Source organism: Amphibalanus amphitrite, unplaced genomic scaffold (genome assembly GCF_019059575.1).
Source record: "Amphibalanus amphitrite isolate SeventyFive unplaced genomic scaffold, NRLGWU_Aamphi_draft 000287F_arrow, whole genome shotgun sequence".
Lineage (NCBI taxonomy): Eukaryota > Metazoa > Arthropoda > Thecostraca > Balanomorpha > Balanidae > Amphibalanus > Amphibalanus amphitrite.
This window is the reverse complement of record NW_024881782.1, coordinates 269,007-296,843: the sequence shown is the minus strand read 5'-3', so window position 1 is coordinate 296,843 and position 27,837 is coordinate 269,007. Positions and strand designations below refer to the sequence as shown.

At 51.1% G+C, this 27,837-nt stretch overlaps 1 protein-coding gene across 13 annotated transcripts in view; it reads right to left on the bottom strand.

Moving 5' to 3' along the window:
- The window catches only part of LOC122387466 (protein grainyhead-like), a 71,844-nt gene that overhangs the window by 10,924 nt on the left and 33,083 nt on the right, over positions 1–27,837 (bottom strand). For 6 of the 13 annotated variants that reach the window (XM_043377696.1, XM_043377690.1, XM_043377692.1 and 3 more), the window contains exons 2-5: positions 24,018–24,260; positions 14,218–14,926; positions 5,553–5,728; positions 2,126–2,288 (exon numbers count right to left, since the gene is read on the bottom strand). In XM_043377696.1, coding sequence (XP_043233631.1) covers positions 2,126–2,288; positions 5,553–5,728; positions 14,218–14,926; positions 24,018–24,260 — 1,291 coding nt within the window. Of the gene's footprint in view, positions 1–2,125; positions 2,289–5,552; positions 5,729–14,217; positions 14,927–17,917; positions 19,602–24,017; positions 24,261–27,837 lie in introns of those variants that run through there. The other 7 variants (XM_043377693.1, XM_043377694.1, XM_043377698.1 and 4 more) reach the window with 4 other exon arrangements.

Here is a 27,837-nt window from a genome sequence, read left to right as displayed (position 1 = left end):
GCAGAAACCCGCAGGGACCCATCCGGGCGCGTGTCGCACTATGAATAGTAAACAAGCGCTATTCTCCCGCGCTGGGGAAAGTGGCAATGATGGCCAAGGGATGCTAATTCGGCGCTCCATATTTGTCTCCAGATTGTCGGCAATTTACATGAGCCACTTGTGAAACGTCTACGCCGACATGTGTCCCCCATTGTTTTGTGTATCCGAGAAAATTACTACAGGGAGACCGTAATGAATCTCCGTGTCATTCTCTGACACTCTCACGGTCTGACGTCGTGAAATTGACACTGCGCAATGAATATTTTTGTATTCATCGTCGCTTCCTTGCAAGTTGCAATGATTAAAGCAAGCTTCAATTGGTCTCCAAAGCTAGAACAGCGTAGCTAGAAGTGCCTACGCCCCTTGTCACAGCTTCTGACTCCAACCCCGACTCGAACTCTGTGCAGCTCCCTGGACAGACCAAGACCGATCAGCTTGCGCTGCATGGTTCGTGGCACCATTCCTCATCGTCCCTCTGTGCCGTGTCGGGGGCGGGGTGGGCGCTGCGGCCGGCTTCTGAAGGAGGCAGTGCCGGCAGCCGGCAGCGCCAGCTAGTCACATCGCTCGTGACATGATGGGCCCGCCCCTGTACCACTCTCGGCTCCACATTAGTGACAAGGTGTGTCCGCAGTCATGCAGGGCCGGCACGGTAGATGGGGTGATTCGCGGGACCCGAGACTGAGTCTGATTTCATGCTGCCTTTTATAGAATGAGGCAGATAGCTGAAACCTATATGAAACCTATAAATGTCGCTCTAGTGCTTCAACTGCAAAGTGGGTATGCCCTTAAATTGCCGAGATTCGGTAAAAGCGATGCCACATCGCCAAGGTTGTGATAATAATCGGCCTTGTTCCTGTGAATTACGAGCTTTGCTAGGTACAGCTCTATTCATTCTGGCGTCGTCGGCTATCTTCACTCTAAACCAAACATATCTCGTATCGCCGGTAATAAACCCCGAATTACGCCTATATCACCCTACCTACCCTGCATCTAGACTAACCACTCAGACCGCCCGCACTCATCCCGTACCACTCCAACAATCCCATGGTCTCCCTCCTGTCTTTTCTGTATTGTTTTTGTCTCCCTTGCCGTTGAGAGAAGTTAAAAAGAAGTTTACGTGCTAATGACAGCCTAAATGAATCTGCATTCACTGGCTTGATCTTAGGTGTTAAATTCACTGATTATTTGCGATCTGAAATGCCTGCTTCAATGTTAAATGTTTGCGGCGCTAAAATGCCGTTGTGCTTAAGTTCTCGTGGAATCAGAAGCAATAGCGTGTTACGAAGGAAAGACATGTTGAAGTTTCTTGAATATGATATATTTGCTCGGCTGGCTGTCACTTAACATTCCCGGTATTGCTGGGGCTGTCACAATTGGAATCATCGCGTGACACATTTATCACCAATTTCGGGAAGGCGCTGCCGTAATTGTGAAATGCCCAGTATTTGTTCGTGGCGGGCAGGTGTAGCATGCCCTTTGATAAGGCCGATAACGTGCTATGGGGCGACTTTGAGCGGCATACGAACTATGTTCGCCTGTCTTAGGGAGTTTCATTTTGCATGACTGATTATCATTGTACTTCAAGTGTGACACGCATTTTATCGCAACATCTTGGCCACTCTTAATAGGGTTTCGCATTGTTTTAAAATGACAATGTCGCATAGCACGCACTTATTGTAAGGCTCATTTCCAAGGACTGTATCTAAAAAGTGGCATCGTGCTTAGAAAACCCGTGCGTTAATTAAGCAAGTTGAATGACTGATCAAGCTATTTTTTTGCGTTTTAGATTAAGCAAACACACCGTACTATTGTTTGTTTCTTTTAGGTAACTGATCTCCATTCTGTTTTAACAAGCGTACAGGAAGGAAAGACCCCCAGCTTGACTACACCACTCACTTTTATATAGCCATCTAAGCTGCTCATTGTGGCATGCGGAACCATACAGTCCCTAAAGTTGGCATTATAGTTTATTTGGGCATTTTCTCCGTAAATCAAGACCTGGCTCAACACAGCTATCCACCATGAACACAGTTTTTGAAAAGTCTCAGAGTTAACCAAATACCGACCTCGGCGTCTCAGCACCTACCTTGACTGTGGCGTTCTTGAGCGGCTTGTCCGGATCGGGCACGTACTCCATGGTGACGCCGTAGAACTGGCCCTTGTTGACGTACGTCAGGCGATCGTCCTCGCGACGCTGGCTCGTCGAGATCGGCGTCTCCAGGAAGAAGCGGAAGCCGTAGTTGGAGAATCTGCGAAACGGGTGCCCCAGTTAGGTCGAGGTTGAAAGACAATGAGAATTTCACAAAATATTTTTTTTTCATGGAAACTTATTTCGAGGGGTTTCCTTTCAAATGCATGTATTCTGTGTTTGAGAAACAAAATTTATTGGTAAGTGGCCATTAGGTGTGGAGAGGATTGCTATCTGTCGGTAGCATAATATATCTGTATCTTTTAATATTTGTCCACACAGCTCTTTATGTGTAGAGTAAATAAAAGAGTGCTGAAATTTTATTGATGTGACACAACAAATTTATGACATGCCATGAGCAGAGTTTAATAACGTTATTACCCACTGCAGATGTCGTTTAATTACCTCAATTTTTACAACACCATAGCTTTGAGAGAAGTCAATAAATTGCAATTAAAGGCCTCGGATATCAATAAACCTTGCATGCATTACACCCAGCAACCTCGTCTTTATTAGCTCAATTCAAGTGGTTCAGACCATGCCATTAAAGAGCCCGTAACAGGGAAGTGTATGTGATTGCTTGCGAGCCCAGCGTAACGGTTGTAACGATTAATTTACGAAGACGCACAACTCACAGCGCTTATTCATGCTCGCATTTTAAAAAGCTAAATATGTCAAAACATTATTACCAAGAACATTCGAAAACATGAAAAATATTTCAAAAAAAAAATACCAAGCGAAGATTTGCATTGAGTATAGGAAAAAAAAGCACGAATCGCCTGCACAAGAACCCAAATGGCCCCTTAGAGAAACTCTCTTGATCGTTACTGCATCCTTAAGTCGGCCCTCATGACGCAGATAAGCGGTATTTATGAACGATTTTGCAACTGTGTCACAGCTCGAGGACGAGAGGCCTCGCGGTAACGGCGACAGAAACATTCACTGCCAGGACTGGACGTATGAAGTTACATCTGCTTTGCAACGGAGCTGCGGGCCAGCAGCGCTGCCTCCGTCGTCCCACCTCCCCCCCCCCCCCGTCCCGCCCGCCATGAGGATGGATGACTCCTCGCTGCAGCGCGCGGGCCGGGCGGCGTGGGTGGACTGCGGCCCGGGGGCGGCAGTGGAAGTACCGAACTCTACGCCGGGTCTAATCCCCGCTGGGATGAGGCGATACTTAGAAACGGTAGGTTTTCCCAGTCGGCGGCAGGGACTCATCTAGGAAGCGCCAGGAGGAGATACTTCATTTCATCGAACACATTTCAAGCATCTCATGCCGCTCGAGCGACTTTGTTTTGCCCCCTATAACAAATCAGCCCATCGCCCTTCCATGTTTCGTAGTTTGTGCGCTTTGATTCTTCATAATCTCTCACTTTTCTGTACCGTCACCGACTATATACCGTTTATCCCCTGCTTCGTACCACGCCGCCTCCTGCCGGCCGCGCGTCTCTCGCATCAGAACACGGTGCACTAGTGCACAGTACACACCGGCCGGTGCACGAGCGGCGCGGCGCGCCAACGGTCGTCGAGGGCGTGCTGCCGACAGCCTGTGGCCGCCGCTTTGTGCCGGCATGAGGCGGCAGATCGGTGGTGCACCTCCCACGCCACTGCAGGCGGGCGCCCCGGCCGGCATGGTGACCGGCCGAACGGGGGAGAGACGGCAGACTGAGTCAGCCTCACTGACGGTGGGGACTGGGGCTGTTTACTCATTCGTCTGTGTCTAAGAGAGGGTGACTCGAGGGAAGACTCTTCCCAGAGTGAGGGGAGATTTTAGAACCGAGTTTAAAAGCTTTGCCTCTCAATCCGCCTCGCGATATTTTCCATCCTTTCTGGGAGTTGATTTTGAAATATCCATGGGCCTGGTACTCATGCTATGGAGCATCTGGAAGTGTTAATTTCAGTATAATCACAAATGCTGTTGCATTGCGCCAGATATAAATCTGGTGATCTCACCCTCGCTCTTGATTACGCCTCCACATCATTCTTAGGGTGACTGTTCTGTTGCCTGTGTCGACTCTCCCCATGACTAACAGTGACCGTCTATTCACGGATATCTCGCGGCGGGCCGGCACTTCCTAGAACCCCCACCCCTCTGTGCAGGGTCGTGACATGAGACGGCGACCGCGCTCTCTACCGCCGGCATTCCCTGGGGCGGCGTGACTTCACCGGTAGCGGGTGGACGCAGCTCCTTCACGGACCTCGGTGCGGGGATTTTACTGGTGTTGGGCAGCATTTGGCGCAGTTGTGGTGTCGGGTAGCGTTTGGCGGACTTAGGTGCGGGGATTTTAGTGGTGTCGGGAAGCGTTTGGCGCAGTTACGAATGTAACTCCTGATGCAGCCCAGCACATCCCGCTTCCAGTAGATGTGAATACAAATTATAAATGTCCTTAACCCCTGTATCGCCGGCTGTTATTTCGTTATGTATACTTCTGTCCATCGCAAGAACTTATTTTTTCTGAAAATTTGAAAAGAAAGGCAAGAAGTTGATTAAACGTTGGTTGTTGGTTAGAAAATGGAACTCGAGCTATTTCTAGGCGGTAATCGAGTTTCTTGACTCAATGGAGTACCTTTCACCAAGTATTTCTGGCCCGTCTCGGTCCTCTGACAAAGCCTAGCCATTAGTTTGCGGAAGGTTGGCCTCATACACTGTACCTGGGGCCACACGGCACCGCAATTAAGATTAATTACTACTCGCTCATGGCTACCCTTCTAGCCAAAGGGCGTTGTGCGGAGCGGGACTGTACCTACGTGTCCAGAAACGCGTGAGAACAGATGAATCATTTCCAGAACTGACCACATAAATCAAGATTTAAAGAAATAAACCGTAATCCCGCTCTTTATGGAGGCAGGTCATACTAAAGCAGAAATTAGTGACCTAATTAGTCCAGATTTCCTCCGAGCCATTCTCCTGGAGAATAGTGCTATTGCACAAGATTACGGCTACTTTAGGACGTCTAAATGGTTTGTGATCGTCAGCTCGGACCTGGCTAATGACGCACTACACACGCTCAGGAGGCACGGCTGGATATTATTCAGTGTCGCGAGGGGCCACCGGTCCTTCCGTTAGGTCCTCGAATCAAAGATGAATGATTGTCTACTGAGAGTTTTACATTAGCTGTGACATCAGAAGTCTAAGATAAATTTCGAAGTGACAACAAGTTAAGTTACAACAAGAAAAACATCAAAGCCCGGCCGAACATTTATGTGCATTAAGTATTTTACTTTTCTCCTAGATAGCAAACGTAATTTCATAGCTCATGCATTCAGGACATTAGGATAACAAGCAGGCACTGTTAGCGAGGCCCACCACTATTACTATGCTACTTACATTTTGGGGATGTGTATCTTATCGACCTCGGTCTGCCGGCCGAAGTCGTGCCAGGGCCGTGACCTGGACACCGCCGGGGGCGTGGCACCGGGTCGCAGCACGGTCGGGTCAGCGGTCAGAACCTGCTGCTGACCGGCCGTGCCGCACATATCTGTGTACTCGAACCCGGTAGTCGTCTGAAAAAGGAGAAACCTCTGGTCAGATAGTGTATTTGGTAGTGTCTGAAGGGTGGGTATGGGTAATGGTAATGGACACAGAAAACTAGGCCAGCACAGAACTGTTGGACATGGTGCTACCTCTTCTAATGGTGGACATGACAGCAAGCTTTTGCGAACAACAGGAAAACCGTTATTATTAGATGGAGATCTTAGAAGGCATTACATAAGAAATTTGTATCGTTCAGTGTAACTTCTGTCTATCATGAAGGGCAAGCAATGCTAGTAAACTCAGTTTTGACGTTTGGAGCACTTCACATCAGTTCTCATTAGCCATAACAATGTGTCGGCAAGTAACTATATCAATAAAAACAGCATGCACAGCACAAAATTGTCACATGTTGCGTGATTTCCCAGAGGCTTTGTGTGCTTTCGTGGTGATTGCATGATAAACCATCAATAGACATTATGCGCTCATGTCAATGCAGCATTAGAATGCATTAAAATGCATTAGAATGCACCGTGTCACCGCATGTATGGCTATGTCTTAGAATGACTACGTTGCACCATCATTAGATATTCTAGGGTATTTGCGGTCATTCTGTTGGGTGACTAAGGCCTTTTAGCGCTCCTTTGCGGACACCCTTTGTGGAAATAATCAGACAATGAATCATGCGGTTCGAATCACTGGTCAAATTGGGTGACTCATCACATAAAACACAATTTCTTTGTTGGTTGGACTGAGCAGTGAAACGATTCCATTGGCTACTGCTTGAAATGGCCAAGAGAACAAGGACTCAATACCATTAGAAATATGGTTTTGATAATACGGCAGCTGAATGTGAATTGGATCTATCATGACCAGTACTGCACCATGTTTTATGATTCACCTAGCATATGGATCATTGAAATGCATCAGATCAATCGTGACATGGAATTCGGCCAATGGCCGGCGGGCAGACATGCGACCGTCATGTATCCCTCTGTACACAGACCCCGCCTCTGCTATCACTGGGATCTATTCACAGAACAGCAGCTAGTCCCCACTCCGAGAACATTGTGGAGCAATAAACTATGGCTTCTTAGTCCACATGGGAGCTGGAAGAGACTGCTCTGCTTCGACTTAACATCCTTGGATTAACGTCTCAATTAACTTCACCACACAGAGACACCGAGCTGCTGGGGTAAAACGGGTGTTTTTTTTTTTTTTTACTTCCTCCATATCACGCAGAGCATTTTCTCCTCGACCGCATCCGCAAAATTGCCACGAATAGCATGCATCGATAGCCGCAAATGTGCGTCTCTAATCTGGCGTGCCCCGTTCGGTGATGGTCACCGTTCTGCGGTAGAGATGACTGCGGTGCCGGGTTTTCAGTTACTGCGGAAAGACGCACCCCTGAGACGCTGTCTGTGGATGGGTTTTCCCTGAAGAAGCACCCTTCTTCAGCCTTAAGTGCGGAATGTCCGGGGCCGTGACAGGGATACTTTATCACCCTCTATAATATCCGGAAAAGGAACGGGGAGGGCGACACGAGCCACAGCTATCCTCAATCTTCCTCCTTCTCTGCCGCAGATCGTCTCTATCTGTCCTCAGATTGCTCCTACTCTCCAGCAAATCGATCTCCTATCCATACTCAAATCACTACTCTAACCATCCTAAAATCGCTCCTCTAACCATCCTCAGATTGTTTTATATCCGTCCTCAGATTGTTCTCTTCATGTCCGTCAGATCGCTCTCCTCTTCCTCAGAACACCCCTTCTCTCCATCAAATCACTTCTCTTTCCATTCTTAGATTGCTCCTCTATCTTCTCCCTCAGATTACTCACCTATCCTCACATCCAGGGCTGCGGAGTCGATGGATTTTCGGCGACTCCGACTCCGACTCCGACTCCGGCTTTCAAAAACCAGCTCCGACTCCGACTCCGACTCCGGGCAGAATTGTCGAATCCGACCGACTCCAACTCCCGACTCCGACTCCGCAGACCTAGAAGGGCTGCGGAGTCGACAGATTTTCGGTGACTCCGACTCCGACTCCGGCTCGGGTTTCTAAAATCGACTCCGACTCCGACTCCGACTCCGGTCATAACTGTCGACTCCGACCGACTCCGACTCCGACTCCGACTCCGACTCCGCAGCCCTGCTCACATCCCATGCCTCCTTCGTCCCCAAGGCGGGCTACTCAGCCGCTGTAAACAGTGGCGTTCCATGAACACTCGCCACCCCAGCGCGGTCATAATTTACCTGTCACAACCGCGTCGAGCGATCACGATGAGAGGCCGCCATCGCCTCTGCGGCCAAAACGGTCCCATCGCCCCGCCCTGACGTTCTCTAATCGCATGACATGGCTCGTCAGCGGCCAATTAATTCCTGCACCGGGTGCAGCGGCGGAGCACAACGGGCGCGAACGGCGCCCATGGCCCTGCAGCTCGTCCTGCTCACGTGCAGGGGGTGTTATGATTGCCGGCGGATGACAGAGCGATAGCGGCGGGCCCGGCTGCGGTCCCAGCGTCCTCTGAGGTCGAGGACGCTTTTCTGCGCCTAAAGGAGGGTAGAGAAGGATGGAAAGAAGTGAAGGGTAATACAGAAAGAGAAAGAGGGAGAGAGAGAGAGAGAGAGAGAGAGAGAGAGAGAGAGAGAGAGAGAGAGAGAGAGAGAGAGAGAGAGAGAGAGAGAGAGAGAGAGAGAGAGAGAGGGAGGCTGAGGGGAAATAAGAGAGCGAGAGAGCTGGAGGAATGGGTGGAGAGAGAGAGGGATGCTGATCAAACCAAACCAAGGCACAGGAAGACGACGGTCGTGCGAGCTGAAGACAGAGGATTGGGAGAGTTGGGAGAGAGTGAGTGAGGATCTCAGCGCCCTGATCGTGGGCTGCGAGTGATTGATGGTGTGCTTTGATTTGGGTTGCTGCCAATCACGGCCTATCTGTTAAGTGGCGAGGAGGCTGGCCAAGGTACCGTGGTGTCGACTCTGCTCTTTGGCATGCCGCAGGGCTGATTAGAGGAGAGAGAGAGAGAGAGAGAGAGAGAGAGAGAGAGAGAGAGAGAGAGAGAGAGAGAGAGAGAGAGAGAGAGAGAGAGAGAGAGAGATAGAGAGAGAGGGGGATGATGAGGAAGGAAAGATAGTGAGAGGGAGAGAGAGAGAGAGAGAGAGAGAGAGAGAGAGAGAGAGAGAGAGAGAGAGAGAGAGAGAGAGAGAGAGAGAGAGAGAGAAAGGGGGAAAGACAGACAGAGAGATGGGAGGGAGGAGACCCAATATAACTTCATGCGTCACGTTAAGTACACCTTGGCAGTGGAGAACGCAGAGCGCAAGTGATGGATGTAGCCCGACATACATTCACTCGTGGCATCCAAATGGACGGTGTGGCCCAGCCCCCAAGCCGTCCCCAGGCATGAGCAGACGGCTAAAAATGCATGTGACCTTCATCTCGCGTTGTCAGTCTGAAGCGACTCGCTTGGAAAACATATCTCCGCCTGAATGGAATGTGTAATGGGTCGTGCCGGCAGCATGGCCAATATATACCGTCATTGGTATGGGTCCGATGTCCATCCAAAGACATCCGTGACGTTAAAATATCGCGGCCGTTTGACCAAATAGATACTTCAAGGTCGGTCCCTGCTGGAAACAACTCCGCCTCTGGTCATTCGCTCAGATTTCCCAAATCGTGTGGCACAGGTGTTAGAGCTAGGGGGTGATTGAACATTGCCCAACGCTACACTTCGGCAGCTTTATTTATTCAGGTAATCTGTACAAGCCAACTGAAGCGTAATTTTATTGCTGGTCGCTTCACGGTAATTTCACTTTCACCACCGCGTTAAGATTTCAAACAAGGGAGTAAAAGACGTAATCGCACGTAACCTTGGTTAATAGGCGAGTGTTCAGTGACACTTTCACGTCAAGTGGTGCTCTAATCATGTTAATTGCCTGCCATGCGAGTTACATACACTTCAATGACTCGAATGAAGGAAAGCTAATTAGATTCTTTGAGTTACTAACATGGAAAGCAAATTTTACATTGAAATTCATGTTCCATAATCGGAGACAAACTACAGACCGACGACATTTTTACAGTGCAGGATTCTGGAATTTTATAGACCTGTCACATTTTCTCCATCATGGAGAAATAACTCGGATAACGGTCGCGGTGAAATCGACAAAGGGCTCGTTCGAAACAAAATGGCCAAATAAAACCCTCCCATAACCCAGGTGCCACAAAAAATCGGGAAGCTAGTCTGCCGCCGGAGCATCCCATGAGGATCGACATCAATTTGCTTTCGAAACTTGGACGCGGAGATGGACTCCCGCCAGGTCATGTTACACCGACCGCGGTGGTCACTTTTCATCTGGGCGATATCCTTTGGTGCTGTCAACCCCGACAATTAGTAACCGCGTCCCCCGCTCCCGAACTACGCCGGACGGGTGAACTTTCTCCTCTCCGAGACCCTTCCTCTCTCATCTCCGTCACCTTCACGGACACAGCTCGGCTGAATGGAGGCGAGCATTCGTCACAGTCCCGTTACGTGACAAAACGGCGTGACCTGTGACCTGGCGCGGCCATTACGCCAAGGTCGCCTCTGAGGGGCGAGCCGGGTATCACGTGGGCTGCAGCTGGCCGTGAGAATTAGCCGCCACCAACCAGCAACCCGAGCTTGACCAGGCGGATTTCGCTCCCCATGGCTAATCGGAAATTTCACGAGCGAGCTTGTGTCGTATCATTGTCGTAAAGTAATTGATTTTGTTTCCCGAATCATTCGTTGGGGCGCTGAAGCATGCGTTTATCGTTTACTAAACACCCTGGGAGTGGATAATTTACCGGTAAGTTACAGCCTGGGATGGGACATCGTTTGTTCGGAACCCTGCACTTAATTGAAACCTTCCGAATATTAGGATAAGTACCTCTAAATCAATTCCCGCGTGTCTTCCACTTACTTCGATGCCACTCTCATAATATCCTCCCTCTCAGTTAATCAGCTCATCGCAGCAGTTCATTATACCTGAGACTCTCGCAGCTGCTGCTCTCCAGACACGCATGCACGTGCCCCCGTGGCGCGCGACAACGAACAACCGCCGGAGACGCGTGCTGAGGCCTTGACACGGGGCAAAAAGTGCCGCTCGACCGCCGACAACGCTGCCGTGGGTGCCGATGTGCCGTCTGAGATGGACTGGGGTTCGAGGGGATACAGGATGAGTGGCGGGGTAGGCAGAGAGGCATGCAGAGGGAAGACAGGCAGGTAGGCAGGCAGGTATGCAGACAGTCAGACAGACAGGTGGACAGAAAATGACATTCACGCTGACATGGGTCTAGCGATCTTCCGGTAAGTCACAACTGATATCGTCACTTTGAGGATACATAGGATGGAGGAGGATGCAAGGATAGGTGAGTGAAGCAATACAGGCTGCTGAATTGCTTTGGGACGCCCGAGAGTTACCAGTCTATCACCAGTTACCAGTTTAGTTTATATGACTAATCGCTTTCCGTTGGACCGAAAGCGTCTTCCATTTCCAGCATAAGCTCGTCATTAAAAGGAATCGAGCCTGCTCAGTGAAACGCCTTGTGTAATCACTCGCTCCTTTCAGCTAGCTCACCTAGCGTCTCAGCCCTTTCAGGCCACCGATACGCCCGAACACCTTATGCCCGAGCCTCGCGTTCATGTCACGCCGGGTGGCCCTCGGCGCCGGCTGGCTTCCAGCGCAGGAGCCCACATCTGACCGGTGATGGATCACGGTCGGCTCCAGTGACCCTGAGACCGGGGATGGTCCCATCTGTGGGGACGAAAGTGACCGTCCGACTGACCGTCCACCGCCCGTCGTCCGCCGTCCGTACCGTCCACCGTCCGCCGCCCGTCGCCGCTGGGGGTCGTCACCGCCCAGAGACGGCCGTCTGCACACGTAAAAAACGTGTAGCGCGCGCTAATCACTCGCCTAATTAACCTAGTCGCCGGTCAAATGCACTCTAAGTGGTGGATGGGATAACTGGGTCGCGCTTATGGATGGTAATAGGGTGGTGAGGTAAGGTGGGTAAGATATGGATTTGTTTCCGACCCCGCCCGAAAGGGTAGGTGAACAAGTGTCCACCTGAGACGTCTCAATTACCTCCCGCTGTGGGGGACAATGAGCGAGGAGTTTTTGTCGTGTCCGGGCGGGGCTCGTTTCTCGCGCCGGCTCCGTCGGCAATTCTGCATCGTTGGCGAACCTCAAGAGTCGCCATCATGGCATATAATCAGGAGAGGTCATCAGCTCACGTCATGACAGGAGTGCAGTTTCGGCGGCGCTCAAACCTCGTGAACTGCATCTCTGATTTCTCAGAGTCACGCAGTCCTGTGACACTTCATCTCACTGCTCCTCGCCTAGTGTTCCGACACACATATGTGGCTATGGTTTACTGGAACATTTCTCGGAATGTCCACCATCCTCCATCGGTACCGTTTTGACCTCGGCCGAGGAGCGACCCTCAGGGGGAACGCGTCCAAATGTCCTCGATGCGCCGCTTTCTCGGTGCGTCGCGGCGGTCTCGGCGCGTTTACGACAAACGCCACTTTTCCCGGCGCTGTGCCACTATCGCCCTAATTGACGACGGCGCGCCGTTAACGAGCCCGGCGCGATCTTAAAAGGCGCTCCGGAGATGTCACTCCGCTTTCGTCTAGGCGCGTCGCTGTTAATCTCGTTGTCTTTGGCCGGCAGCGACTTTTAATTGAAAGTCCAGCGCGCGGCCGTTTTTGCGTCGGCTCGTTGTCCGATTCTCATTGTGCGCTGTTTTGAGCTGTCATCTTTGTTTGTCCAGGAACATTCGTGTTTCGCTGAGAACATTTTCTAGTCAGATGAAGGATATAAACGTCACGCGGATTACAAAGACGCGCACTATCAAATCGCTGGAGCGATAGGATATGCCCACCTGCGTAAAATACCTCCCTCCTCGGCACTCTGAAATATTCACCGGCATACTCTCAAACGAGAAGCTCTCGGATGAATGCCCAAAGTATACGATGGACGTAACGATTGTCGTCCATCAGTGACATCGTCGGACCTAAAGCAGCCCGAAAATGGCGCACACTCCATATTATAAATTCCACCTTCCACCATCATACGCCAGTCTGCAAGTTTGTGGCGTCACATCACCTGCCTGTGACTACTGCAGTGCTCAGCCGCTCTTAGCTCAGTTTGCACCGCCGCGCTGCTCAGAGAGCCGATAATCTGGTGGAAGCCGCCCGTTGTGTAAATTCCCAGCTGAGCCTAGCGGTACCGATCTAATCCCCGGCACTGATGGCCGTCTGTACCACCCAGAAACAAGCTCCGAGTCTTAATTCCGCGCCGGGGCTCAGAGAACGGATGTCTCCGAGCGGCGTCTCGCAGCCGGGAGTCGGCCCGCGCGGCGACAGTTGACTCTAATCTGGGATGCACCGAGCGCCCCCGTCCACTGCCGCCGGCAACAGAACGATATATGACTCGGATTCAAAGGGGCGACAGAGATCTGCCGCGGAGCAGCTGAATAGCGCTATCCATTGGCAAGCTTATTTGGTTGAATTGGTCACGGATAGGCGGCGGTGGAGGAGAGAGGTCACATCGGGCGGGTTTTCAGCTCGCGCCGGGTCAGCACGGGGTCAGGACAGACGAATAGTCATGACCCGGCGGGGGGTCGCGTGGGAGCCCACCCGGGACACGGGTAATGGCTCCAAGATGCACCGGCGCCCACGTTCCAGTGGCGTCTTACAAAGTCTAATTAAGGTTACAGATAATACGACGATTTACGGCAGCCTCAGTTGCCACTGAAGGGAGCGATTATTTAGAGCTTCGTAATGGGCGCGTGACAGAGGGGGCTGGCAGACTGCCATTATGGTGGGAAAAAGACAAATACCGGATATCAGAACATGCCATGAACGAATGAGCCCGGTTCCCTAAACGCTGTTAACTCCGGTATAACATGAATGTTTGTGATTCAAATGGAAGGATTAAGTTAGTGTGGCCACATCGGGCACCGATTGCTGCCATCTTGGAATCAGCGAACATCGGGCTCCACATGTCCGTCGGTGCAACTTAGTTATCAACGTGAGCACAGACATGTACGGATATCATCTGCATGTTTGTCGTGTACGGCGGACTAACGACAGGATTTTCCACGCCCACACGACGAACAAACGCCGGTGACTCGCGTGCCGGCTGGCCCCGATCCCGGCCGATAGCTCGCGGCTCGTGAGGCCGCTCTGTTGACGCAGAGGGCGGCACGGGATGCTGCAGCCCACGCCAATGGCAGTGCAACTCGGCACGGATCGCTGAGAGCATCACGGACCGATGAACGGTCCACCCGTGATAATATTTGTCCGTCTGAAGTGCACCCTTCCCTAAGAAACCAGTGTGTTCAGTGTTGAAGCGCTCAGGCCATGATGCAATGAGATGCTACCAAATGGTTCCCGCGTTTACACAAATATCTGACCAGGATCTTCGCCAAAATCAAGCCCCATTCCACACAACCCTAAGCAAACACCATAACACGCCCATCCTCGGGCTGCCAGGGACTGACCTGTTGCAGGGTGTTGCTCTGGTCCCGCGGTGTGGTAGCCTCTGCTCCGATCCCGCTGTCCGGAGACGGCAGATCCACCGTCAGTCCCTGCCCGGGCAGCTTATACACCGCTGCGCCGGGCCTCATGTAGCGCTCCACAAACTGTGCGTGTCCGTCCTGACCGTCGGCATACACGGGCGCGGCGCGGCCGGTCGTGTACTGCTCCCCGCCGGCCGCCGGGTAGTACGGGTCACGGTAGTACGGGTCCGTAGTTACCGCGTACGTAGCACCGCTGGTCCGCAGCCCCGGCTGTCCGTAGGTGGCTGTCGGTGACGGAGGCATCGCGCTGTACTGTGAGATGGGCTCGGCGAACACCTGTGCCGGCGCGAGACCCGTATACTGGGCGGCGTAATGACCCGTCGACATGTCCTTCGGTGACGGGGAGTCGGCGTGGAGCAGAGCCACGGGTTGTTGAGTCCCGTACCGGCCTGGGCTGCCGTCCGGCTCCTCCACCTTCCCGCCTAACTCCAGAGCGCCGTTGACGATAACGACGCGTCGGTCCTCGGGTCGATCGGGCGATCGGCGCGCCGTCAGATCCTCGGCCTCGCGTTTGACGGCCGCTGGGTCGGTCAGCAGGAGCCCGAGCTCGCTGCTCGCAGTCAGCTCGTCGCCGATCTTGCTCTGAGTGGAGATGAGGGCGTTTGGCGCGCTCACCGCCGCCGCTGAGCTTCTGCAATAGAAGGAGGCGGAGGGTCAGACGTGAGCATGGAGGGAATTTGAAAGTTGGAAAATGTCATCGATTAAAATTCTGGTAATGTTTTGCATTTGAGTATGCTGTACCGCCAGTGTTTTGAATGATAAAAGTTATTGGTGATGTCGAAAGCGAATTTCTAACCGATGATGCTGATTGATGACACTCAACTATTTTCTGGATTTTAGTTGCATAAATTGCATGCACCATAGCTTAGATTACAAGCGTTCATTCACAAACTCAGATCTCCACGACAGTCATCCACCATATATAACAATCACCATGGCCGCTGACAGTCCTACGACGTCGTTTGCACTTCCTAGCCTCGATCCTAACGCCCGATGGCCGCGATTGCAATGACCGGCGCGGGGTCATCAAACTACCGCACCCGTCACCACGCTGCTCTTCTTTGACAAAGGACCGACCGTCCCTGTCAATGTGCTCATGCCCATGTAGCAGCATGGCGTCGCACCTCCCGGGGGCACTATGCATGCACGGCCGGGCGACACAACCGATATGTAAATTTAACGGCGTAGCGGCGTGCCACGCATGCGCGCTGCAGTGACAAGATCGCTTCGATTGGGTGCAGACCACGCAGCCATCCCGGGGCCGACGCAGGTGGGCCTCTCTGGAGCGGCGCGGGTTCGTCTGGGCTGCCCTCAGCGAGACGGGGTCTATACAGAGAGCGGCAGGCCGAAAGGGGAACAATCAGCTGCGGTGCGGTGCACTCGTGATCGCAGTGGATGAGGCGGCAGTGTTTCTGGCGTCCGAACAGCCCCACTGGCCTTCGACGGAGCGTGACTGTCAGCAACGCCATCCAGGAAGTGGTCAAACAATTCAAATTGAGCCAAGTGTTCAGCCCTCCAGCGAGCAAACGAACCTGTTGACTGCCTCGTTCGCAACGTTTAGCATAGTTTATTTATCAGTGCAACCATAACCTAAGACTATCTTGCATGTCAGATGGATCGTAAGCAGTTTCGCTCGCAATATCGTGCCTCGTTGCGAGCGCCCGTCAAAATGGCGCCTTGGACGTGATCGCAGCCATATGACAGTCACTCATGAGCGTCGTGTAATCGCCAGTACCGCTGCGTCAGCCGCGCCATATTCGGCGCGCTGGCGGCATGATCGGCGCACCCCGCTAATCTCAATTAGCGAAAAATCCGCGGCCATCGTCGCCAAGCCGCTCGGGGCCGTGCCGTGGTGATCAGCGAGCCGTAGCTGCCGATCATTCGCTCACTGCCAGGATTTGCGACGCGAGATTCCAGGCAAGATGATGCGAGATGTTGTAAAACCTTGCAAAACGCATAACACGATGCAAAATGTCTTTAAATATCATGAAAAGCCCAAATCGTCGAGAAACGTCCGACGACTCGTGTTGAGCTGCTGCGAGCCGCTAAACTGATAAGTTGTGTGACCTTCAAGGAGAACTCTATCGAAGGTATGCAGCGCTAAAAACGCCATTGAAGAACAGCACACTCTACTATGTGGAGCTGTGAGAAGCAGTGGGGCGCTATGAAACACCATGGGGGAGGGTGCTGGAAGCTGAGAAGTAGTTACGTCTGATCTAAGAAACCAAGGTGCAGAACACCAGGTAATGAAGTGCTAGGCGCCCCATGACGATCTGCGCGGCACCCTACGAAGATCTGCCAGGCGCCCCGGGCGCGGAAACTACGGCGCAGCTCCGCCGTCGGGGCGCGAGACAAGTCGAGGCTATTCGACGCCTCGAGCTGACGTACCTCTCTGAGAGGCGGCGCATACCAGCGCCGAGCCAGGTACCCAATTTGAGGAAACACCACCGAGCGCCGTTCGAGCGGCGACCGAGCGGCGCCGGGCCACAGTTTTATGGCACGGACAATAGGTGCGAAGTAGCTCCGGGAGGGAGTTTGCTGCCGCGGAGGGTCGCCGACAGTCCGACTGCGTCGTCAAACACAACTGTGTGCCATCGAGCAAAGGTCACGGGAGGCGGCGGCTTCAAACAGTGGGCGTCAGACGACGGCCTTCGATCTGCGGATGCGCGCGCGCGAGCACTGGTCTCATGGTGCGCGTGGCGGGAGGCCGGCCAAAAAGTTTCGGACAGGCGCTGATTTCGGCCCGCGGAGAAGCGGAATACGTCAGCTCGAGTCTGCTGGCCACGACGGATGACCGCCGACGACGTTTCACTTCAGCCAACCGGCTCTTGTATGATAAATTGCCCAAGCTAGTTAGGTGATGGCAGCTTGAGGGGATATTGATGAGATCGTGAGCCTCGCCGTCCACGGCAAACGGCGCTGCGCTTACACTACTCAGTCGCTCCGGGAAGCCGTTGGCTGATCGTGCCTTCAGTTCGGTACCTGCTTGTTGATACTGTAAGTCATGCTTATTACATGCGACTTATTTTAGAGATAGGTCAATTAGCGTTCGTTCTGAGGAAGTTGATGTGCGATTGGTCTAAAATCCGTGCGAAAGTTAGTGAACACAGATGTTCAGCTAAATGTGTCATCATTTTATGGTGTCGGCATGGATGAGATAACAGATTGATGAGTATTATATCATCCATGGTGTCGGTCTATACGCTCGAATAAAACTCAGTTTACACTCAGGCTTTTCTTTCCCTTTGCCAATTTTCACTGGTCAATAACTTCAGTCACTTCTCTGTTGTCGCTCGAAAGGTCTCGCCACAAACGGAATTCTCACTGTCAGTCACTTCACGTAAGACAGCCGTCCCACCATCTGTGACACACCCGTCACACTGTCCGTGACACACGCGTCACATGCAGCTCGTCCAAACCCAGCTGTCACATTAGCGTCACGCAGTGCCCTCATCCCGTCCAATCTCGACCAATGCCACTTAGAGGAACAGGTTCGGGTCCAGGTAGCCCGCGGGCGGGGCGGAAACACGACACGACGACTGAGGGCATCTCGTCGAACCTGCCCCGACCGGGCCCGGTGGGTGTCGACCCGCCCCGACCCGTCCCGACCCGACCGGCTTACCCGAGCGACCAGCCGCGGAGATAGGCGTCCATCGTAGCCGCCAGTCAGCACCAAACTAGCGGGCACGCGCTAGCCGCGCGCCGCCGGCCGGCCGCCACCAGCGCCGGAGAAAGTACCCGTGCCCCGTCGACGCCGCTCCGCCGCCCCCAAAGGTGTCCGTCGACGGGTCGAGAGGGGTTCGACAGTCACCCGTCGACGATGTGATCTAGGCCTCGATCCAGGATAGTGATCCAAGACTGATCGGCAGCTGTGCGAACTGCAGACGTCGCTTTGGCAGGCGAAGGCCGCGGTAAAAGCAGCAGTCGCTCTCTTCAGTGGGTGGAACCGTGGAGGTCCTTCGTCTCTTCTGGATAGACGTGCCGAACGGATGTACGAGAGACAGCGTCTTTTAGCGTGTCGAAATTGTGTTCAGTGCTTTCGGAGTGAGATAAGTCTGGAAGTCGTCACCATGACATTTGAAGGTTGAACTGATCGACCGACCATCGAAGTGAGAAACCACCAATATTTTTAGCGCTGGCTTCTAGAGGTGGCGAGGACAGGATCATTTACAAAAAAAAAAAAAAACATTGAAGTTAAGATCATCTTCCAGTTGAGGCTTCTGGAGTTTGTATTGTACTTTTTTCCATTAGAGTCCCTAGAGACGAAAGAGACTAATTCGGAAGCGAGCTTGAACGTCCTGCCACGTGTTGTTCCAGAAGACGGTTACCACATTCTTGGATGTTTACAAGGCATCTTCTTGGTGCAGAGTGACAGCCAGTCTCTGAAGCGATAACCTCAAAGCTCATTCGTTGGTGGCTTGCAATAAGTAATGAAGATTATACGTCTTAAATTTGTAATGCTGCTTACGTAATGTGTATAAATATTTAAGCACCGCTGATGTGATTAGGCTGGTGACTTTGAGTGAAACCTGAGCGAAGATAAAAACAAATTACGGATGCGGTAACCACTAACCAACACAAGCACAACACAATATTCCTTAAGATAAGTTGTTTTTATTTGACCACCAGAAACACTTCCGTGCACATATTTTGTGCTTGTGCAAGCGTTGTATAATCTTTTAACAAAAATTTTCAAAGACACAACCAGTTGCATCCCTCTGAGCTATAAAACTCAATTATCTCATTAATCAGCTGGCATATGCTTATCACCCAGGTCATCCCTCAACGACCAGCAGACCGCTACTCCTCACCAACAACCCATTTGTAGTTTCACCCCATCCACCCGAACGTCTCAGCCGTCGGCGGCGAGTAAGCAGCGCGGCGGTGCGCCAGCTCTGCCTCCAGCGCGCCGTTTTGCGGGCCGATTAGTGGCGTGACATGTGTGATGGAGGGCCGGCGCTGTCACCTTTTGTTCCCGCCTTGATTGAGAGCTCAGAAGCAGCGCGCGGCCGGTCCGGGCGGGGTGGGGTCTCCGTCTCCAGAGGACCGGCATGGGAAGTCGGGACGGGACGGCGCGTCTCTGGTGATTCCATAATGAGAGCGTAGCCCGAAGGGTTGTCAGGTGGCCAGAAGGCCAGGTAGGGTGTGTGGGAGCTGCGGTGTCAGTAGGCCAGGCGTCGTAAAACCACATGACAACAAAACAGAAATGGTAAGCAAAAGTGGATGAAAAATCGACTGAATTCCTATACACGATGTTTTTTATGAGAAAATAACTTTTGTGTGCAGTTTTTAGATAACCTTCGATTGAAATATAAAGTGATTTCGAAGTGCCTACTATATTGGACGTGAGCCACTGCAGCATTATCCAATATCCATTGATGCAATATTGGTGCACACTGCACAACTGCGTCAAGAGTAGCATTACTAGCACCCCTCCCCGCTGCCCCGTCTGAGTATGCATGTACGGTGACCCGATGACGACAGACAACTCGAGGCCCCTGGGTGGTGCCTGGTCAGTGGTCAGTGGTCATGTCCACCGTCCAGCCCAAAGGCGGCTGCGGCTATGTAGATACCAAGCCCCCAGAGTGACGACAGCTTCAGGGGCCCAGATCGGTGACTGACTCAGCCTCCCACACCGACGACAAGTTCTGCCCCACCCCCTCGAGCGGCAACTGGTTTGGCCCCTCCCCCATAGAAGCTCAGACGCAGTCGCACCCCGGGGAGCGGCGTCACGTTCACCTGTAGCTCGCGCTGGCGGCGGGCAGGACCGCCCACGGCGCCGGCTGCCGTCCCCGCCGACCCGCCGGCACTGGGGCGTGCTCCGTTCACTGGCCATCGGACAGAGGACAGACCATAAATCCGCCACGGACCTCAGCACCTCCCGTCCGGAGAAAACGGCCTCCGGAGCGCCCTGTGGGTGCCCCGCGCACTGGGCGCGAGCCTCCTCCGCCGCCGAGCGCCCGAAGCATCCGTCCGGGAGAAGCGCAGTGGGACTAAACAGCGAAACGGCCTTAGCGGAGATGGCTTCGATTGGAGGCGAACAAAAATGGACTGCGGCGCCGGGCGAGCGGCGTCCGGTGCCGGCTTTGTGTGAGTGCGGTATTTATCTGTGCGGCGGAGATGGACGGGTCGCGTCGCCCGGCCGCCCCGGGGCTGCCCCCAGGGGGGATTTGGGAGATGTGTGATGGCGGGTGCTAGCTCCGTGTTTCACTTAGTGTTGGATCCGTCTTTCACTTAAAGTATCGAGAGTGGCTCGGTCTGAGTCTCGGAGGGCATTTAGCCGTCTGGTGTCATGGCGAGTGAATTGGGAAATGCGTGACTATTAGAAAAGGTAATGGGCCGACACGTGTATGTGATAAATTGTGGAGCTGCGAGCTTTGAATAGCGATTATCATATAATCATACACCATAAGGCTGCGATTACTGAGCTATGGTCGACTCGTGAGCGATCTGAATCACTTTCGTTATTCCAGGCAACTGTTGGAGCTGATAAAGCAGAATATGACGTCATATGGCAATCGTATTTTTATCTTCTTAGGCTTGTTCGTTGATTTAGGCTAGGTTACATGCAAATAAGAAAACATAGTTACGGTTACAAAACACTGAACAAACGCGATGTTTAATAGCAAAAGAACATAATTTGGCAGGCATTTTTATTGTTAAATAATTAACTAAGGAACACCTGTCAAACGGAGATGTCATGAAACAGCATGACAGGTATTCTACCTTAGCTCATTAATAGCCTTTACATATACAAACAAGAAGTCAGTAAAACAACAGCTAACTTCCACCAATGATGACCCATATGACTAATTAGAAGCTGCCAAATGGTCTCAGTTGAAGGTAACTATCTTCACCACAGTTAAGGATAAGGACCAATTAAACCAGCAGTCTGTGACGACTAAAAACGCACGTCACTGCCCTGACCCGACGAGTTTTTCGATGATCCCTCCGACTAGCGGAATTCAGTCACCTGAGCTTCCGCATTGTCCGCGCGGAGGTCACCGATTGGTGCTCACAATGCAAATGAGTCATCCGTCAAACGGACTGGGCAAAACGTTACAATCAACGACCCCACAACAACATTCTTAGTCAGTTTTGCATGGGCTGAGTTAGCTGAGTTATCCCAGTAGTGGCGAGCACCATGCGTGATTTCGTGTAATGTCAACGTCAGTATTTTTGGCTTTAGTAACGGAATTGAGGGATGCACCATAATGCATTATCATATGCCGTTTCTGTGGGTAACGTACAGTTAACGCGGATGTACAGATAAAGCACAGTTTACATAGCAGGGTTACGGTGTTGCCAGACGTGTCGGTGCCTCTTTGGCACAGATCTGGCCACGGGACCGGTCCTGCGGCTCTCCCAGTTCCTTCCTGATTGTGGGATTGTGGCGAACCGGCAACCGCCTTTGGGGAAAAGTTACTTCCTTTTTCGTGATCGTGTACCGATGCACAAAGAGGTTGTTTCCATGTCAATACCGTACATCAAACTGCTTACGTTACTTACGGGCCTTTGCTCGCTTCCTTTGTAGTCTAGTACCTATCATTATTACGGTAATTTTTATAAGGTAAGTTTTACAGTTTATACGTAGTTCACTCTATAACATGATTGAAACAAACAAAAATTTGTTCCTACAAGTTCTGATACGAATGTGCAATGCAAGTGGGCTGATACATGTATGCCTAAGCATTCCCCTAACTAAAGTCGATTGACTGGAGCATTTCATTGCTGGAATCGACACTAATTAGTGTTTTTGTAAAACAAACCTACTCGTATTGAGGTCAATGCTTATATAACCACGACCAAAACATAGAGGCCAATTAGGCTTCCATTGCACAATGCAGTAGCGTGAGACTTTTACGGAAAATATCGTCAAAACAATTACATAAAAGGAATAACCAATTGTTTTCTAAGAATAAAACAATGAAAGTATCTTAATTACTTCAACGCATCGTATTTAAAGTGCTTACAATAAAACTTAGTGGAAATATAAGTATGAAAGCAATTTAGCCGATGGGTACGGGTTTGTTATTTGTGAACTAACAGCTACAAAATATTTCACGCTATTTCAAAACAACATCTTTAAATTGGCTGCAATGCAGCAAAGTTGGTAACATTTCATCGTGATAATCCTATCAGTTTCTCTTCTTCTTTTTTTTACTGTTAGTTACCAACAACGTAAACTGCCGGTATGGGTTGCAGTATCTCTCATTCGTGACTCAATTAAAATGTTTCAGCAGTTCTGCCGCGCCATTCGACGTACTCTGACGAGCAGACCTATCATCCCGCGCAAACATTCACAATTTCGCAACTCCGCAGACACGTCTGACGCATCAACTCTCAGAAAATGCGAGTCTTCTGAAGCCACTCTCATTTCCTGCCTTGTCACACATCCTTTTCAGATAGAATCGCAGCGGATTAACTCTGCAATCTGCGGTGTTTCGCCGCTTTTGAGCCCCATCACCGGCCATTTTTGCCGGCGCCGCCGTGTGGTCGTGTCTCCGGCTGCAAATGTTGCCTGACGGGTGCTTAGTGAGGTCAGTATCTGACCGCAGATGACCTCTCCGTGACCCGGCGTGGTTCACAGCGTGCAACATTAACCGCCTCTGACAGCCGACACACGGAGAATTTCCACAAGCGGTGGAATTATGAAGGTCTTGTGTCAGAGACGGTGTATTTTTCGCTTAGCTGTCGACTGGTAGGTAGTCAGCCATTGCCCGTTGCCCAATGCTAATCTGATGCGTAGTTTCCGGGATTGAAGGAATCTGCAATGCACATTCACTAATAATTCTCATGAAGTTGGCAACTATTTAGAGTTATGAAATGTATGTGGTGGCATCATTTGCAAGTTTTTCCACTATTTAGCTGATATGAGCAATACACTCTCCTATGTTTCTCAATGCAATGCTAACAGATCATTTATCAATATCGGACAGCTTAAGCATACAAGATTAATGGCAAACAGACACGTTAGCATTATGAAACACATTATGAACATCAAGTATCGAATCTTCATGAATCGTATTCATCGGATGATAATGACACTATCCTAGGTATCTTGTTTATTTTAGCAATGAGCTGTATTTACATACAGCTGCTTCCAGTTGATTGGCTTTACGTAACTACAGTTGGAAGCATTGTCGGGCTTGTTTTGCTGCGAGCAAAATTAGGGATATAAAATGTTAAGCTATTGTAATTCAAATGCAATATTGGATGCAGGCTGAAGACAGGCTAAAACAAACAGCGTCATCGTTGCGATCTTTATATGATTAGACAACCAATGAAAGAAAGAAACAGAATAAGAAAGAAGATAGAGAGAGAGAGATAGAGAGAGAGAGATAGAGAGAGAGAGATAGAGAGAGAGAGAGAGAGAGAAAGAGAGAGAGTGTGTGTGTGTGTGTGAGAGAGAGAGAGAGAGAGAGAGAGAGAGAGAGAGAGAGAGAGAGAGAGAGAGAGAGAGAGAGAGAGAGAGAGAGAGAGAGAGAGGTACGGACAGAGGCGCCAGAGACAGAGATAAAGACAGCAGAGACAGAGATAGACAGAGAGACAAGGAGAGACAGAGACAAGAGACAAGGAGAAGCAGAGACAGAGAGGCAAGGAGAGACAGGCAGACAGACAACAGACAGAGACAGAGACAGAGACAGAGACAGAGACAGACAGACACGAGGACCTCAGCACGACTGTTGGTACTGTTACGCCTCTCCCACATCTCTACTCACCTATACGAGTAGTCGTACATGACCGTCTGCTGGTGCTGCTCGCTGGGCGCTCCCTGGATGTTGAGCATGGCTGACGTGGCGGCCGTCAGGGGGTGCTCATAGCTGACCCTCCAGCTGGGCTGTGACCCGGCCAGAGCCCCCGGGTCGCCGGGAGCCCCGAGCGTGTGCTCCGGTGGGGGGGGTGGCGGCGGGGGCGGGGGCGGCGGGGGCGGCTCAGCTGGCGGTGATCCGTCCCGCGACCTGCTGAACAGAGGAGGTCACAGGTCAGCCGTCAGGAGTGGTAGAGGTCAGTGCTGGGGTCAGCCGCGGGTCACAGCGGTGACTACCTGTCAGTTGACACCCGCTCGCCGTCTGCGGTCAGTGTGTGATCACAGGTCCAGGCCACACTAACCGGAGTGATGTGTGGGACAGCCGTGTGCAGTCGGCGCCGCTCGATTGGGATGTGACTGTTAATAACTACCATCGATGAGCGACGGTCGTGCCATTAGCAGGTCGTTTATATTCCGGCGCCGGGATCTGTGCACATTCGGTGCGGTACAGGCCATGTGCTGGCTGGCGCTGGACCCCCTCTCGATCATTTTTATAGCATTGCTCATGACATCGGTCGGGTCGAGGTGTGAGCGAAGTGAGCACAGCGTAATTTATATGAAATGTGACCCGTATGTAACTATCATAGCTCACTTACGCCCATGAACAGTGGTTTGGTAAGAGTAAGAACTTGTCATGCCGCGAATAACGAAATGAATTTGTCTAAATTGTGGCGGACTTATCACGATAAGACTCGTGTTGTGTATATAATATACACACAAAGTCACAAAGTTTGAATTCAATTTTGTTTATGAATACAATTATCTTAAAGATTAAAATAGGCAAGCATGCTTCTTTTCTGTTCCTTGTTTGGTTTGCCAGGACCTTTCTTATTTTTTTTGGGGGGGGGGGGCGAACAAGTAGGGATCTTTGACATTTTGTCAAACAAGATCAGTTACGATAGCCTTCAGAACATCTGCGAATCCTTATCAGTTGAAATTGAGCCACAGTCCGAGTGATTATCTGATTAGTGACTATCTGCACGCCTATTCATGCTCTGCGTCTTCAGACATAATGTTCGTCGAGGATATCATCTTAAATATGCTCGTTAGCACGCCTCTTGTAGCGAGCGGCCGGGTTTTTAATCGCCAGATATGATCGGGTGACTTCACACATCCCTCACTCGTCACAGAGCTCCGTGAATGTCATCACGAACGGCTCAGTAGAGCTATTATTGCCCTTGTTATGACCGTGAATAACTGCCTTGTCTTATCGTTGAGCTACAAGCGTCACATTAGCTGAAATACTGTCCTCTCACGCCACCGAAGTGACACCTTTGCTCCTGTCTCCGGTTACAGTGGCGTGGCTGCGCTGCTTCATTTGTCGCCCATGCTAATAGTTGGACCAGCTTTCGTCTTTGATTTCAGTCCATGAGATGAAAGAGATGATCGAAGGTTTGTTGAAGAGTCAAGCTCAGTGCTTACAATCATCATCAGCACTAGTCTCATGGGCATTTGAAACTCTCTTCTCCTAAAAGCCCGAATATATTGGAACGTTTTAATTGAATTCCTGTTTGAGTCTCAAGTCGGGTAGGCCAGTCACCAGTCAGAGATATTTTCCATTTTACGCTGACGGGAAGCAGTCGGTCATACTGCGCTCACTCCCTGTGTGGATCATTGACACATTGTATGAGACTTCAGTGAAGAGGGACGGGGACCCTCAACACAGAGCCATACGCCGCCGTCTGCCGATTTACCGTTACCGCAAATGCCCGTTGCGTCAGCGCAGACAGGCAGCTCTCAGAGTTCTGGGAACGGGTATTTTTGAAATATTACTTATCTTGTTCTACGGGTTCTAAGAAGCTCAAATTGGTCATTCGGAGACCTTATGGTCGGTATCAAACACCCCTGCCCATGAATTAACCACTCGCAATCTGGTAATAATGCGCCCATCGCCTGTCTTAACGACTTGAGATAGCATCAGGCATAACTTGATTGCTGAAGTTCGGATAATGAGAAAAAGATACAGGTGCAGTCACCTGGCTCACACGACACGGACGAATGTATTCAAGGTAGCTTACTTAACAACTTCCTTCTGACGCACCTTGTACGAACTTGCATGCGTGCCAGCAAGCACAATTCACATTACAGCCATGGCGCTCAAACTACATACAATACTATTGGCGGCAATCCGACTTTGTCAGCACAGCCGTTGACCTATGATTTATCCTCAGCTTAGCACAGCAGCAGAAAGGCATTTGCAGTCCGTCTCTGATAGATACACGCAATCAAAAGTGATTTGTGCCGCCCGTAACTGTCCGTACCATGGCAGGGCCATTATCGGTAGGATGCATTACGACTCGACCGCTGCCTGTGTCACGGGACGCCGTGATCTGAAGGGCGTTCCGAACAATTAAGATAATTGGTGTACAAGATCGTGTAGGTAGGTAGGCATCCCTCGGTAATAATTGAAGGACGACCTTTGTGTGTCTCAGCAGTGTGCTGTGCCTGTGTATGTAGCTATGTGCCGAAGTTCGTTGTGCTGTTCGTGTCGACCCCAGCCTTTGAGGAAGCATTAAACTTTGACATTATTGCTTCTGACGTAGTTCATGAACTTATCCGTTCGTTAACTCATAAAATAATCCGTTTGTTAGCCCATCAGTTAATTTGCCCGTCAGTTTGTTAGGTCATCAGTTCATTAGTCAATCATTTTATTGCTTCATTATCATTTGCAACAGCATTAGTTGTCTGTGGCCCGGAAGATAGCGGAGCGGCGAAGGTTTCATCACTTCATGGATCTTGCAACTTTAAGTTACATTTATATACGCGCTTGAGCTTGGCAATGTTCATCGAAAGACGAACTTCGGGTTTCATGCGTCTCTTTATTCAGCATTTACACAGAAGTCTGTTGAGAATAGTTTGGCGGCACTTCAATGCAGAGTTGAGGTTCCAACGAGTACGGTCTTATAGCGCGCGCCCCACAGTATTCCTCAGCCGGTGAAATGTTGCGTTCCTATTCTTTGTTGCAGTCTCTGGTGTTATTCTCCTAGGCGAAAGCAGTCTCTCAGCTGAGCGTAAAATGGCGCCTCCCTTGTAGCACACCACGGGAAGGATTTCTATTGCTTTGTGGTCAGTATGAAAATCCTTATACTTCATACAGTTAGTTTTTATCATAGCTAGCCGATTTAGAAGATAATCAGAAAACCATTGCCGATTGCTCAACCATCCACAAGTCGTGCTGCCTGTGAGTTCCACTAAGCCACCAGGGCAGTCCAGTCTTCCCTACCACGTCACATTTCACAGTACCGCTGGCCACATTCTACGAGCTACCCTATGGTCTATGATGGTCGTCAACTCGGCTGGCTCGGTCTCACCGGTCTTTGTGTTCAATCAGACACCCATTGGATCCCAGTGGTTTGCACTCGCACCTCTATTGGCAACCATTGTTAACCATGTTTTTGTCGTGCACCACTCTCAATTGTGCGGCGCGCACTAGCGTACTACTCTTTTTCAGTAGTCCTAAATACTAAATATGACACTCTTCATTCCATTATTCAAAACAGCCGGTATACAGGATCTACGGATGGCATCTGTCGGCCTCGTGAGCTCGCCTCGACCCAGTCACTGACGCGCGAGACTTCCCGTCCCACCGGGAAATACGCACCTGGCCGCGCGGCCCGACCACGAGCCGTGGAACACTGTGGACACCTGTGGATGTGTGTGGACACTGGTGGACGCAGCTGGATTGGTGTGGATGTGGACGAGACGGCGCTGGGTCAGTACGGGGAAGTGGA